The sequence below is a fragment of the Centroberyx affinis genome, unplaced genomic scaffold, assembly GCF_046629955.1.
Source record: "Centroberyx affinis isolate AG114_WGS23_722 - 3 ecotype Tasmania unplaced genomic scaffold, CSIRO-AGI_Caff_v1 ptg001293l_1, whole genome shotgun sequence".
Lineage (NCBI taxonomy): Eukaryota > Metazoa > Chordata > Actinopteri > Beryciformes > Berycidae > Centroberyx > Centroberyx affinis.
This window is the reverse complement of record NW_027279799.1, coordinates 602,201-617,500: the sequence shown is the minus strand read 5'-3', so window position 1 is coordinate 617,500 and position 15,300 is coordinate 602,201. Positions and strand designations below refer to the sequence as shown.

At 42.1% G+C, this 15,300-nt stretch overlaps 1 protein-coding gene across 1 annotated transcript in view; it reads right to left on the bottom strand.

The window, feature by feature from the left end:
• col14a1a (collagen, type XIV, alpha 1a) overlaps positions 1–15,300 on the bottom strand; it is a 147,689-nt gene that overhangs the window by 76,684 nt on the left and 55,705 nt on the right. The window contains exons 8-18 of the mRNA XM_071525433.1: positions 14,974–15,138; positions 13,963–14,114; positions 12,664–12,793; positions 11,990–12,135; positions 11,594–11,723; positions 11,316–11,455; positions 10,771–10,897; positions 8,552–8,691; positions 4,557–4,689; positions 3,950–3,985; positions 2,241–2,383 (exon numbers count right to left, since the gene is read on the bottom strand). Of these exons, the coding sequence (XP_071381534.1) occupies positions 2,241–2,383; positions 3,950–3,985; positions 4,557–4,689; positions 8,552–8,691; positions 10,771–10,897; positions 11,316–11,455; positions 11,594–11,723; positions 11,990–12,135; positions 12,664–12,793; positions 13,963–14,114; positions 14,974–15,138 (1,442 nt within the window). The remainder of the gene's footprint in view (positions 1–2,240; positions 2,384–3,949; positions 3,986–4,556; positions 4,690–8,551; positions 8,692–10,770; positions 10,898–11,315; positions 11,456–11,593; positions 11,724–11,989; positions 12,136–12,663; positions 12,794–13,962; positions 14,115–14,973; positions 15,139–15,300) is intronic.

Genomic DNA, 15,300 nt, shown 5'->3' with positions numbered 1-15,300 from the left:
ATTACAGCTGGAGAGTTTTCATTAATAAGTGTTGAGGTTTGTTCTTGACTCTGCATCTTTGTTTAAGTTCTAAACCTATTTATTTGTGTGAATAATGCATTTTTTTTTATCAAACACTTGCAGACAAAGTACAATGTAACATGAATGTAGACTTTGACTGCAAGACACCAAGATTTGACAGATTGACACCAAGAAAAAGAAACATTATAATCCTGATCCTGCCTCTAGTCTTGTCTTTTTATCTGTATGATTAAAAACAGATGATACCAACTACAGGTGTTTGTATTCAAATTACTAATTATAATAACTTAACCTTGTTTGACTTGCTAGACAAAGTAACTGAGACTGTGTTTTTTTTTAGTTTTTTTTTACTTCAGATAGGTAGAAACTGTCTGCTATCCAAAACCAATTATGTTATTTAACACGGAGCATGGAAATATCCATTTAATCTTTCTAATGTTAATTTCTTAATGAACTGTCTGATTTCCAAAGTAAAACAATATTTGTTATGCCTGTTATGTTATATATTTGTAGAAAGCCTTCTAACTTCATCCTGTTCTGTTCTTAACAAAGTATCTGCTTTCCAAAATAAGACTTTAACATAAACAGCAGCAGAAAGCTTAACTTCCTTTCTGTTCTGACAGCACTGATCCCCAAACACCAACCTGTTTGTGTGTGTGTGTGTGTGTGTGTGTGTGAGAGAGAGAGAGAGAGAGAGAGAGAGAGAGAGAGAGAGAGAGCAATTGAGAGATTTCATGTGTCTGCATGTGTTTACATATGTAAGAGAGAAAGAGAGAGGGAGAGAGAGAGTGTGTGTAAGTGTTTGTGTGTGTGGTGAAGCCCATACCAGGTAAAGTGTCTGAGCCAACACACTGGTTTGTGGAGCTGTCCACTCTGGCTGAGGTGCTGAAACACCTGCCAGTGACATCGGCCAACACACATATGCATGCGCGCGCGTGCGCGCACACACACACACACACACACACACACACACACACACACACACACACACACACACACACACACACACACAGACACTCAAATGCACTTAAATGCATAAAAAACACACACATACACAACAGCACTCACACACTAAACCACAACCGAACACACAAACACCATAAAACACACATAATTGCATGCACTCTCTTTTAAACACATCCACATGAAAATAGGTCCAAACTTTCTCCCAAGAAGAGGGGAGAACCTGAAACAACCCCAATCTGTCAGCCGGAGGGCAGATTTAAGCCTTTCTCTCATTTTGTTTAGCCATTGTTTCCTTTTCCACCTCTCTCTGTTTCTTTTGCTCTTTCTCTCCTACCCTCCATCTCTCCTCCCAGTGAGGTAAATGGCTGCTGAAAAGATAATGGAATGTCTTCTGGCTTGGCCTGGCCTCTCCATCTTCTACTGACACCACAGTGGGAAATTAAAACAGGGGCAGGGAGAGAGAGGGGGGGGGGAAGGAGAGAGGGAGCAAAAGACGGAGAGAGAGAGCGAGAGGGAGAGAGAGAGAAAGCGTAGAAGGTAAGGGGAGGTAGAGAGAGAAGGAGCGAGAGAGCGCGAGGGAAAAGAGAGAAACACAGAGAGATGGAGAGGGACAGAGAGGAAGAGAGAGACAGAGCGAGAGAGAGTGTGTGTGTGTGTGTGTGTGTGTGTGTGTGTGTGTGTCAAGCATCAGGGTCAGTCTGTGGCACTGAGCTCAAGGGCTCTTACTGCAGATAGAGGGATCAGGGAGGAGAGGCCGAGAGGACCGGGACTAAAAGTGTAATCAGTTTTCTGATTGGAGCAGATGACCCTGACACTGACCACTGCAGTGCTATTCAGCAGGCTGGAGGTGTGAAATAACGAGGCTCTTCCTCAGACCGCAACTCTAGTATTGTTTACTCCACATCTCCAGAATCCTCAGCTGACCAACTGTGTGTTTATGTGCATGTGTGTGCGTTTGAGAGCTTACACATCTGACCAAAGCGCCACAGAACTAAAAGGAGGGACACTTTGGAAAGTAAAATCGATCTAAAAATAACTCTTAAGGGAGGGCAATGCATCAAAAACATCAAAGCGTAATTGAAATCCGGAAACATTTCTGATCCACTGTCTACAACAGATGCTCCTTAGACAGATGCTCCTTAGCTCTCTTAGCCCTTATTTAACCCAGCAAACTGGCTAACAACAGATTATCAGAAACCCGTAAACGATTATATTTTAAAAGCAGCAGACTGCACAGACTTTCTCCAACTCACCGACTCCTCTTTGCGGTCGCCCCTGAGGCCGCCGTAGGAAACCCTGTAGCTCTCCACCTGGGGGTCTTCCAGCTCCCATGATGCCTCTAAGCTCTGGGTGGTCTCGTCACTCAGCTGAAGGTTTCTCACCGCCTGACGTGCCACTGTGATAACACAACACAGACAACAAGAGTTACTGTGGGATTAATATATCAAAAATGAATGGAAAATATACACTTGATCCACATGTTTTTGAACAGTTCAGTAGTTATGAATAACTGAACAAATCTCTCCCAAATGTGCACATTAGAAAAAGATATATTCACATCCCCCCAAAAAATGTCTAAGTATACTAAAAACAATCACAATTCTCCCATCCATTGTCAACTGTGACGTGCTGGTTGGTAAAATAAAGGTTCAATAAACTCTAAAAGCTGAGCATCATGGGTCAGGTGTAGACAAATTAATCATGCCCATTTTTCACAGGAGCACTTGGGAGTTTGAAACAAAGTAGACAGTGTGTTTTTAAAGTTTTTGCAGTAGTGATAATAGCTTTAAACAAAGCAGACATGTTTTTAAAGTTTGTGCAGTCGTGGGTGGAGGCGAATCAGTGCGAAGGACCATACATAATGTGGCATTATACTTGTACAATCCTTGAATAAAAAAACAAAGGCGACCTGGTGTCTTTTAGTAGGCCACCAAAAAAAGTCCTGATTTCCACAGCAGCACTTGAGAGTTTTAAACAAAGCAGACGTGCTGTTTTAAAGTTTCTAGAGTAGGGAGCGGAGCCTTAAACAAAGGAGACATGTTGCTTTTTAAGTTTTTAGAGCCGTGAGTGGAGAAACTGCTCCGACTCGATTAGCTGCAGCCGGCTCCTCAGACAAAACGCAATCCAGATGGCCTCCGGGTCGCCTCAGCGATAATTAAGTTAGGGTTAAGGCTTCTGGGTAAAGCCAGATTGGTGAACATAATTCTAAAAACACGCAAGATCTACACACTTCTTAGTTATCATTTTTTCTATAGGGAGAGTGCAGCAGCCCATCCTACTTGAGAAAGTTATCAGTTTTTCAGTTTTTCATATGCATTGAAGTTAGATACATCAGATACGTGATTAATTAGTTAGAACTAAAGCCTTTCATCAGTCTTAGTGACACTGGACAGTGTGGAGCTATTTTAAGACTTCAGTAATTCTGTTTTTATTTCCTGGAACTAAATGAGCAACATTAGCCAAAACTCTGCTTACTTGCTTCTCTGGCAACGTCAGAAAGCACTGGCAACTAGTGGGGGCTCTCACAATTCAATGGCACAGCAGTTTGGAGACAGATGCTCTGGCGCATGAGCCATGATTCAAACCTGGCCAGTCACATTACATGGATAGTGTTCAAAGCAAGTACCACTTGACCTCAGACCACTCGACTACAGGGCCACACCCAGTCGAAATTATTTAAAACTATACTGTCGAGATTTTAAAATGCATTACTAAACAGAAGAATACATTTCACGTCACAATTTTACTCAAACATGACACGCCCAGGTGAAGACTTTTCATATCATACCATTACAATGTCAAGGCAGGTAGTTTCCCATTCATTTACTGTATAGCTCAATTATATTGTTAACGCATACTTTATTATTGAAGGCGTGATGCTTTCAACACTTGTGTTATTGACATTCTGGATTCGTGATTTTTCAGAGAGCCCATACATAAAAGCAATTAGACGACTTGTTACCTGGAGTAGTCGTAGCAACTGTTGTTGTCTTGGCCACTGGGGAAATATACAAGAAAAGTAAATCAGATAATTAGATGGAAACTCTCCTCAACAACTCTCTATATAAATAATTAAGGTAATTAGAAAGAAATACATAACAAATAGATAGAAAATAGATTTTCTCCCTCTGAGACTAGCCGGGATAAACAAATCAATACAAATCTGCTCGCACAAAGCTACGCTTAGGCTACAACTCAGAAATGCTAATTCTATGATCCTAATGAGCGTATGTGAATAGACTATTGTGTCATCCAGTGCAGACAGTGGCACTGTACTACTATACTTGAAGTAAAAAGGGTTGGCGAAATGCAAAAATGCAATTTAACAGTTAGTCATAGTCTATTGCCTTCAGAATATCTTCAGAATATGAAATTAAATGCACACGTTATTCCAGTTTACAGACTGGAATTTCAATAGTGATTTTTTAACCACCATTACAACCATGGGTTACTTTTAAAATGAAATTTGTCTCTTTCTCTATGCAGGAAATGTTGTAACTCCTAGACTCTTGTCAAGTTTTGTAATGACTGATGATGTACAGGATGCCTAACAGTCTAATGCCTCTTACATGTGGTCTCTATAACAGAGATGGTGTCACTTTCCGACTCATCTTTGAATACGGCCGTCAACATAACTTCGTATTCAGTAGAGGGACTGAGACCGGTCAGGAGGTATTTATTATCAGCTCCACTCACAACCACCTGGAAAAGAGAGAGACACAAGTATTAGTTATGTTCTCATATGACCTTTCACAACATCTCTCCAAAAAGTCAACTTCAGAGAGAAGTTGGTTGACATTTCCAAAAACACCTGTGATGTTTTATAGCCCATTTTCAACAGTTCATCCTGGTCCAAGTTAAAGAATCATTATATGGGGGATTGTAATAGCTGTCAGCAACACTTTACAATGGCTTTAATCCAGTGTATTAATCATGGTTAAGTACTGTAAGAAGACAATGTGCTAGTACTGAAAATCTCTGTAATACATAATTACATGGGTGTAACAACACAATGCAAGTACAAAATATAAAAATATAATGAACTAAACTAAGTACTAATAATAAACAAACAAAAAATAATAATAGCAGTACCTTGTGAGTGTTTCTGACTGATGTGCCATCGTTTCCCATTTTTTACTTAAATTCTGTTCTGTTGTGTCTCACAAAGACCTAAGGTGATACTATTTACGGTAATATGATATTGTTATTGACCCTATTATGTTGTTACTGTATTTGCAAGCAGGAAATAATGGCCCCAAGTGTTTCCTGAGTTACCTTCAATTTGTGATAAAGGTTTAGGCATTAACCGACCGGCTGACAATATTATTTATAGCTACATCACCAGACTCTTTCAAAATCAAGGTTATCATTGAGTTTTAATAGAGAGAGCTACTAAAAGAATATAAAATAATGTATCTCCTTAGTGCTCAGAGAGGCATAACATAATTTCAGTCGAGAAAGCATTAGGAAATATTGAATGTTGGTACCTATTTTAGAATGTTGGTGCATATTTTAGGACTTATTATTTCTATTCTATAGTTATGTTTGTTGTTGCACTCTGGTACCTACATTATAAATTAGGGAGAATTTCCTTTCATTTCATCATTAAGGCTATTGTAGGCTATTGTAAATGTTACAAAGCTGACTATTACAATATAAATGAGTAACTTAGAGAACTGTAGTTTCCCCAGTACACTAATGATAGCCTATTCTCTTGAAGAACTGCTGCTGCAGGAGTCCACACAGCCACTATACAGGCGCGGTGGCAAGGGGGCGCTAGGGGGCGCTTGAGCTACCCCTGGAATGAGCCAAGCTCCCCCTAAGCACCCCCTGCAATTTTCTTTGGAGAAAAAAATAAATAAAACTTAGGATACAGAATGAATATAACAAGGCTAATTTCTATATGAAAATATATATAAAAAAAAAAAAAAAGAGATTAGGATAATTTAGCTATAGGCGCTCAATTAGCTGTGGACTGTGGTGTGTCAAGACAGACCGGTTTGTCATTTCTTTAAAACGAGGAAGGGTAGAGGATGGCGAACGTGAAAAAATGGATAATGGCAAGGTGGTGAGGCCTATAACGTTATCGCTACGGAGGAAGAGGAAGGTGATGGGGGAAGAGGGACCCGAAGCCTAGAGAGGGACTCGGAGATTGAGGAAAATTCTCCAAATGAAAATGAAGGTGTGGGGGAAACCTGTACGCTAGCCCTGCAAGCAATTGGACATTGACAGTGTGATTGACCGCAAAAACCACCAAAACAGGTGGATCGTTCTTCTGTGACTAGTGAGTAGAGTACGCATTATTTTGGTTGTCGATTTTAAGTGACTAGTTATTATCAGCAATGAGTGGGCCAATCATAACAGTGTGATCATGTGAGAAGTACCATCTACACAGTGAGTTTCCTCAGTTGCTTGCTTTTAGACCATTGACCATTTAGTTTTCTCCTCCCTTGCAACTACTTAAGCTGTCCAGCACAGTCCACTGTACAGTCTGTCAGTGGTGTGCCGTCTGTATAGGCTGGTTGTTGTGTAGCAAAACTGGTTGTTATGTAGCGCTGTCTATATCAATGGTCCTATTGGTTTTACTATAGCACATACTGTATGATGAATGGATATGCCTGTGTATGTGGCACTGTTTGTTTACATGACTAATACAGTGATTAATTTGACTGATATAGCACATTTTAAAATCTTTTGTGTAACTGCTGACTATATAAACACTTGATTTGCCATCTAAAATTGTGTGCATAGCTGCATAGCCTTGTGTCTAACTGGACTCGGTGTTATATCATATACAGTCTAATAGGCATAGGTCTAAATACACAGTCTTCAGCTCATTGAAGCACACGCATGCATATAATGTTGGGTTGGGGATTTGGCTTGTGTAGCAGTATACCCTAATTCACACCCTAGTCTACTGTATTGCTATTATTATTTTTTATATTATTTAGAAAAAAGTTAGCACCTGCTGTAAATAATTAAGCTCCCCCTTAGCTCCCCCAGCCACAATTATCTGCAGCCACTACTGCCACTATAAAACACCACAGAGAAATGATTCAGACATGGAGGTAAATACAAAGAGGTCATCAAAAGTACAACTTGCGTCCACGGAGAGCAACTTTGAAACTGGAATTTACCATAGATGACTCAATAACCAAATTACGTGCAGGAATTTGTTTTTTTGCAGAGCACCTCTGAGGCACAGATACACATGCTCACTTCACCAGAGGGGCCAGACAAGTGTGGCTCCCCAGGTAGGTGACACTTTGAGAGGCATGGACACACTCAACTGTTCATTCTCTCCCATTTATTTTTACATTTCCTGTAATTTAATGAGGTGTATTTCAGTATTTTGTGTAGTATTATTTCCTTTATGCACAAAACAACAATGCCTACAAATGGATTTCCCTGATTAAAGAGGGATGTCAATCAATCATTTCAACAACTACTTTCAGAAAGGTGTCTGGACAGTACTAATACATATGGATCCAAACGCAACAGCATGAAGCACACAAGCGCAAAAAGGATCAATATTGTTATCATTCACTATTCTCATGGATCTTTAGATTATCATAAACAAATTTGAAGGATTAATCTAGTTACTCTTTCACTCTTTGGGTGTGTATGTGTGTCTGTGTGTGGTTGTGTGTATGTGTGCACATGTGTGCTTGTGTTATGTTTAATCTCCTGTCAGGTAGAACTAGACAGGGCAGTCAGTGGAGGGTGTAAAGACATGTGTGTGCATGTGTGTGTGTGTGTATGCATGTGTGCACGTGTGTGTGCATGTGTATGTGTGTGTGTGTGTGAGAGTGAGAGAGAGAGAGAGAGGGGGAGAGAGAGAGGGAGAGAGAGAGAGAGAGAGAGAGAGACTGCGTGCATCTCCACTCTACCTGGCGGTATTACCAACCCACCTCTCCAACTCCCCAGAGTGTTATTTTCAGCTCTGATGACTCTCCACAAAACACACACACACACAGACACACACATACAAACACAAACTCACAGACCTGAGGGCTCTATCGCTGCCTCCCAGCTGCCTCTAAACCCCAGATCATGGTAATAAAACCCCCAAGCCATTAATTCCTAGATTTATTCAGCCTTTATTTATACTCAGCCATGCCAGGAGTTTTACCAGCTACCATTCCACTCAGTAGTGTAGTTAAGCGTATATGCAAGTACAGCCTCATCTTTCTCTGGGCATATGAAGTACAACCACTTCTTTCTCTGGAGGTAGAGATAATAATTGGACACTTGGCTGAATGAGAAATTCAGTATCCATAAAGGTTGGTTATCTTCTTGATCCTAAATTACAAATTTCTTCAGTGCAATATATGTCAGTTTGAGGAAGTGTCGTGTAGTAATTTCAAGGAAAAAATTTGCGACAAGCTCGCAACTGTGCCTCGAGACTGTGGACTCTCTCCCACAGTATTTTCAACATAATCTACAATCTTTGTTATGCTAGTATAACCCTATGGTAGCACACTGTCCCATGACTCATGTCTTGCTGGAGACCAACCGTCCTCACGGCCCAAAATACCTTCTCTATTGATCCTTTACTACTGACCTCCTTTGTATCGCCTCCTGTGAATGGTGCCCAGGACAGCTTGTAGAGGACGATGTCATTGGCTGAGTGATCCCAGCTGACCTGGAAGCTGGCTGTGGTGACGTCACTGGAGCGCAGGTTCAGAGGGCCGGGAACTGGAGCTGAGAGAGAGAGAGAGAGGGGAGAGACAGCGAGAGAGAGAGAGAGAGAGAAAGAGAGAGAGAGCAACAGAAGGGAAAAGAGAGGTAGACATAGAAGCATGTCAGTCTTCTTCACTGGCTTAATTTATCCTCCTGACCGCTCCCACTGGGCAGCATATACCCTGCATTACTGATGCAGAAAAAGACAACTGACCAAGAAGAGCTTGGTTGGCATTGCATTGTGTTGCATTGTGGAATTAGCTGTGAGGACTAAATTATTAGGTGGTCAGGAGCACGTCTATAACAGCTGGGCTCTGTGTGTTCCTCGGTTTGTTGATTCATTGGTTTGTTTGTGCGTCACATTTTTTGCAATCTGCAATCCCAGAATGCGTTCTTCAGGCTATGCAGAGCCATAAGAGCCCTGCGTAAGGAAAATACAGTGTGTGTTCCACCACCAGGCAGTACCATAAGAGTCATACAAGCACAAGCCGGCTTTACATTGGTGCACGATACATTCACATACCAGGAAATAGCTTGCGATATTCTAACTGTAGTGCGTAAATCAATGCATGAATTAAATATTCTGTACAGCAATTCTTAGCTAAAACAAGACTGTGCTACCACAGCACTTTGGCGTTAACGTGGAGTTTTTAAAGTCAATATAGTTTCACTCACTTTAATCATACATATCGCCCCACACCACCCCTCCACCCGAGAACCTAGAAAGCACTTGTATCGGTTCAAAAAGCATCCATCCTTACACCTGGTCCATTGACTTAAGTTTGCCAGGAGATGAATAAAAATCAACATAGCCCTTCTAGGAGTGAACAGTTTAATAGTTGCTTGGCAGAAATACATTTCTTTCAGCTGACTCGGCTGAACTGCTTGTTGCTTAAAGGGATATTCCAACAAATCAATAACTGTTAGCGTGATGGAATGGTCAGGGACAGTGGAATGACCTTTTAATGTGACTGGGCTATTATGCCGAAGTGTAAATGAGATGGGCAGACAGCCAGAATAGTAAAGGAACCGGTGGGGGTAATAAAACTCAACATTGTTTAGAGCTGAGAAAGGAATGGCTGGGCCTTCTAATGGTAGCCATACAACTTTTTGAGGAAATTGAGACAATATTGCTCTCAATAGAGATTGGGATTGGTGAGTGGAATAAAACTGGTGCGGATAAAAAGTGGACTATAAAGAACAAATGAACAAATGTACTGGATAATTACCATTGGTTGCCGCTGTTGGCAAAATTGGACATCTACATTGCACTTTATTTGAATCCAGGGTTTGAATTGAGTCCCACGTGTTGGGTGTCCCACCCAGAAAGGGCGTATAAGGTGGGAGGAGTGACGGTTGCCTGTTTTATGAAACACTCAGTTTGATGACTTATGGAGATTATCTGAGGCTACACACACACACACAACAATAATTAGTATTAGTTTTTCTGGTCAATATTCCACCAGCAACAGTGTTTTCCATATCATACAGCGACATAGCTTGTTTAACGTTAGCCTTTCAAATTCAGCCACACTTAGCTAGCCAAACCTCGCAAACGTTAGCTAACATAGTGTTTAATGTTAGCTAACGTTAGCTAACAACTGTTACAAAAATGTAAATCATTGAAAATACCAGCACAAAGTGGATTTTTTATGCTAAAAGTACTTACTAAAGTTGTACATCGATTAAATGGGGAGTTACTCCTGCTCTTGTGCAGAGCAGTTATCTGTCACACAGGAATTCGCGCATTTGTTCGTCACGCTACAGAAGTGGCCAAGTATATGATTTACGCTGCATTCAGTGAAACTCGGAAATTTGGACCACGGAAATTTAAACAGTGTGCTGCATTCTCATTCATTTTAAACAATAATGCACCATGAGACCCAATTTGAACCCTGTTTGAAGTTTTATAGATTGTCATTTCTCTAGACCCCCCACCCCCAAAATACAAATATAGGGTAATAGCATCTATCTATCTATCTATCTATCTATCTATCTATCTATATCTGTCTGTCTGTCTGTCTGTCTGTCTGCCTATCTATGCATCCATCTGTCCATCCATCCATCCATCCATCCAGTAACACAGTGATAGAGCCTTACTGGTAGTGAATCCATCAGTGAGCGGTTCCGATTGGCCCTCATCGTACAGGGCAAAGATGGCCACTGAGTACTCCATCAGAGAGGTCAGCTCACTGAGATCATAGGAGCTCACTGGACCCACCTCCACCTGCAGGACACACAGATACATAAACACACACACAACCCACGGCATATACAGTATGTCCACTGTCTTTTGTCATGATTCCTTCTTTTCCTTGTTTATAATGAAAAAGAAACTGGCTGGGCCATTAGAAGCTAAAAAAAGACATTATGTGAACAAACTTTCCCAAAGGAATAAACTTCAGCAGTAACTAGTGCTGCGCTTCTAGCATCGAGTGAACATTTCTGTGTAATTGCAATATCTGCACATTGTCCACCATGATCTATATTAATATTTAATACTCACTTGGGTCTGACCTTTTCATACTTAAATGGACAATCACCACCATTAATATTCTCTCCTCTTCCATCTCTCCTTTTTTCACTTTTCCCCCCTCTCACCTCTTCTTATGCACACACACAGATGCTCCCACACACACACACACCTCCTCAGTGACCAGTCCGTCTGTCTTGACCCACATGATGCGGTAACCTGTAGCCCCTTTGGGGGCGGGGTCCCATCTGATGTGGGCAGAGTTATGGGTGATGTCAGAGAACTGGAGGTTCCTGGGAGGGCTCAATGGCGCTGAGGAGAGAGCAAGAGAGAGAGAGAGAGAGAGAGAGAGAGAGAGAGAGAGAGAGAGAGAGAGAAGAGGGTATTAGCATGATGTGTGTGTGTGTGTGTGTGTGTGTGTGTGTGTGTGTGCATGCGTGCATCACTCACATGTAGTTTCCTGGTTTGTAACAGGATCACTGGCCTCCTCTCCATACATAGCATAGACAGTGACGGTGTATTCTGTATCAGGGATTAACCGTTCCAGCTCCAGCTCTGTCACTGAATCTGATACCTTCACCTGGGGGGAAAGACACACACACACACACACACACACACACACACACACACACACACACTCACACACACACACACACACACACACACACACACACACAACGTCAGCATTTACCACAAAATTGCAAACTCTGTGAGTTGGAAAATTGTTGTTGAAAAATGTGTACAAAGTTGAGAATATGCATGTGTATCTATTTGTTATTTGTTCTCTCTCTTTGTTCTTTGTTCCTTTCTTTCTTTCTTTCTTTCTTTCTTTCTTTCTTTCTTCACCTCCTTCTCCTCAGAGGCTCCATCCTCTGTGAGCGGTGCGTAGAGCAGCATGTAGCCAGATACTCCCTCCACACTGTCCCAGCTTGCTTTCATGGTGCTGTGGGTCACATCAAACAGCTGGAGGCCTGTCACTGTGGGGAGAGCCACTGTATACACACACACACACACACACACACAGGACCACACACCCACGCACACACACACACACACACACACACACACACACACACACAGCAAAGAGGTACACAGCACATTTCAATCAATGAATGATTCTTCAAATAACTGTTAAAACCTAAGTCTGTGTAACTTAGTGTAGATACACAGGGGTTTGTTTGTTTTTTTGTTTTTTTGATACCCCATATACAGTATATTCATAAAATTGTTGTGAATATCCAGTGTTATAGTTTCTCTTAGAGACTTCCTTCCAAGAACTTTTGCCGGGATATTAAAGATGTAAAAATGTATGAGTGCGTACATTTTTAATAGGGAAGTCAAACGTTCCACACTCTGAGCTAAAAGATCGACACAATCAGTTAGCATACGTGTGATCTGAGATACACACAGGGCCTTGATAGAGACGCCGTCTGACACTGTTAGTGCATTTGTGTGTGCATGTATTCCTGCATGCAAGTGTGTGTGTGCATGCATGCGTGTGTGTGCCACAATAAACTTACGCGTTGTTTCTGATCCTCGCAGCGCTTCACTTGCCTCGCTAGTGTACACAGCAAACACAGCCACCTGGTACTCTGTTAGAGAGCTGAGATGCTGTAACACCACTGAACTCTCACTGCCATCCACCACAGCCTAGGGGGGGTGGGGGGGGGCAGTGGAAAAGATGGAGGGAAGGGGACGAAAGAGAGAGAGAAGCAGTGAGAGGAAGTGGGGCATGGATGGACAGAAATAGGGAGGGAGAGGGAGGGAGGGAGGGAGGGGGAGAGGGAGGACGACAGGCAGGGAAAAGGAAAGGGGGGGGTAAATGGGGGGAGACAGAAATGAGAGATGGAAGGAAGGCGAGAGGGAGGGAAGCAGGTAGAGAAAAGGAGACAGAAAGAAAATGGGAGAGGTGGGGAAGGACAATCGATTTATTGAATGGGCTAAAGCACAAGAGAAGGGAAAATTCACCAGGCTAAGAGTATTATTTATTCTGAACTGAATGGATGACAGTTGTGATAATGATTAGGTCTGGACTGAGCCAGTGGCTCCTCACATGTGACTCCAGAACATCTGGAGCCTGTCAACCCAGTTACCGAAAGATTTAAAGGTTTCTGCGGTGTTCTGGAAAAATCTAACAGGTGCCTGGATCAGCTAGAGTATCTTTTCTGGTGAGCCTTCATAGCATTCATGACCTTCTCTGCTGGGGAGGCATGGATGGAGGGAGCGAGGGAGGGAGGGGGTGTGTGTGGATGAATGATACAACCAACATCTCAAGGCAAAGCTGAGCTCAATCCATCAAATACCTGCATGCCTGAACATCCTGGCTAACTCCCATTGGTGTAGTTCCACACAGAGAGGCGGGGCCAAGCGACAAAAACACAGCAGTGGGCTGCACTCATTCCCAGCTCACAGTTTCCCATCCAAACCACAAACTCTCAGATTAATAGTAAACCAAATTTAAAAATCTATGTTGTGTTTTTGTGATTTGTGACAGTCTCTGAAAGACTCTGTTGAGGCTAGAAACAGTTTTACTGGGCAATTTCTTTAAACTGTTTAAAGGTTTTTAACTACTACAATCTACTGCTACAAGATTACTAAATTATATTGATACATATACATATTACTATAGGTAATGGATATCTCCTATAACTCATGTCCTCATGTTTGCCTGCAGTGAAATACACAACTCTGTATTTCAACATACTGTAGGTCTGTAGTAGTTCTCTACTACTGCCCCCTACTTTCCTCCCTGAACTTGGTGATAAACAGTTAGTGTAGTGGTGTTCTCAGCAGTAACAACAATATAATAAACTATTTACCTCCTGTGGTACGGCTCCCTGAGCAGGATAATAAACCACTCTGTATTTCTCTACGTTTCCGGGGGCGTGGCTCCATGTAACCCGAAAGCTCTTGGCCGTGACCTCTGATGTCACCAGGTCAGAGGGAGCACCCGTCTCCTCTGGTATGTGTCCTGGAGCAGCAAGAGCAGAGGAAATGGTAAAGTGGAGAGAACAGACTGTTATTGAAGTTATGAAAAGGTCACCGGAGGGCACACTTCTTGAGGAGCAGAGTTAAGGAGAGGTAATGAAGTGTAACCAAAACACATCAGACCGGTGGTACGGTGTCTATTTCGGGACATCCTCCTCCTCTTTCTCCATCCTGCATCTCCATCTCCAAGGAGCAGGAAGCATGAGGAAGAGGGAAGACTGAGGCGGAGGAGCAGGATGGAGATGAAGATGCACGATGGAGAAGGAGAGGAGGTGGTCCTAAAATGGACACTGTATGGTTGTTCTAATGGCATTCTGTAGCAGGATACAGTTTCTACCTTGACTGTGAAGCTGTGAACCAATATATTGTTTAACATCACGTTCCCCTTTTGAGAAACCTTGCATTAAATTTTTACCAGTACCACTATAATAACGCTGTCTCTGGCCCTTCAAGCTCTGCTTCACACTCCTGGATAAAACCTATTACTGCTGCTGCAGTTAGGCTTGTCATTTCAATGTGACTTTTATCATCCAATCATGCAAGGGCACATTAAGAAGAGCGAAACTGGTCACACTGCAAAGTGGTTTGTTTTGACTTATAACTTACTTCTCAATATATTTTACCTTGCCTCAAATAATTGGGAGAGTTGATGTTACAGAGTGTAAGTGATACCTCTAGTTTTCATGGCTGGTCATTATTATGTGAGATTACATATGCATCACCAGCACAGGGACAATCCAGTCTGTCTGTCTGGCTATCTATCTATCTATCTATCTATCTATCTATCTATCTATCTATCAATCTATCTATCTGTCTATCTATCTCCATCCATCAGGTCTTACTCTGCTTGATGTCCTTGTCTTGCTGCTCCACTTGTTCACACACTATCTTGGTCAGTCCCTCTACGATGGAGCTCATGATGCTGAAGTCGGCCACGTTGTAGACGTGCGTGCCGTCCGGCTCTGAGGCGATGGAGTGCAGCTCGTTCTCATCAGCATTCTTCACACCTGTGAGGGGAAAGGCAAAAATATCATTGGCTGTATTAGATGCAAGGAGACCAAGTGTTCTCTGTTTCTTAAACCATGGGTAGGAAAATAAATAAGCTCCTCACATGGGAAGAGTAGGAATACATTTCAATGAGCCTGAATGTCTGAGGCAGAGACTAAGCT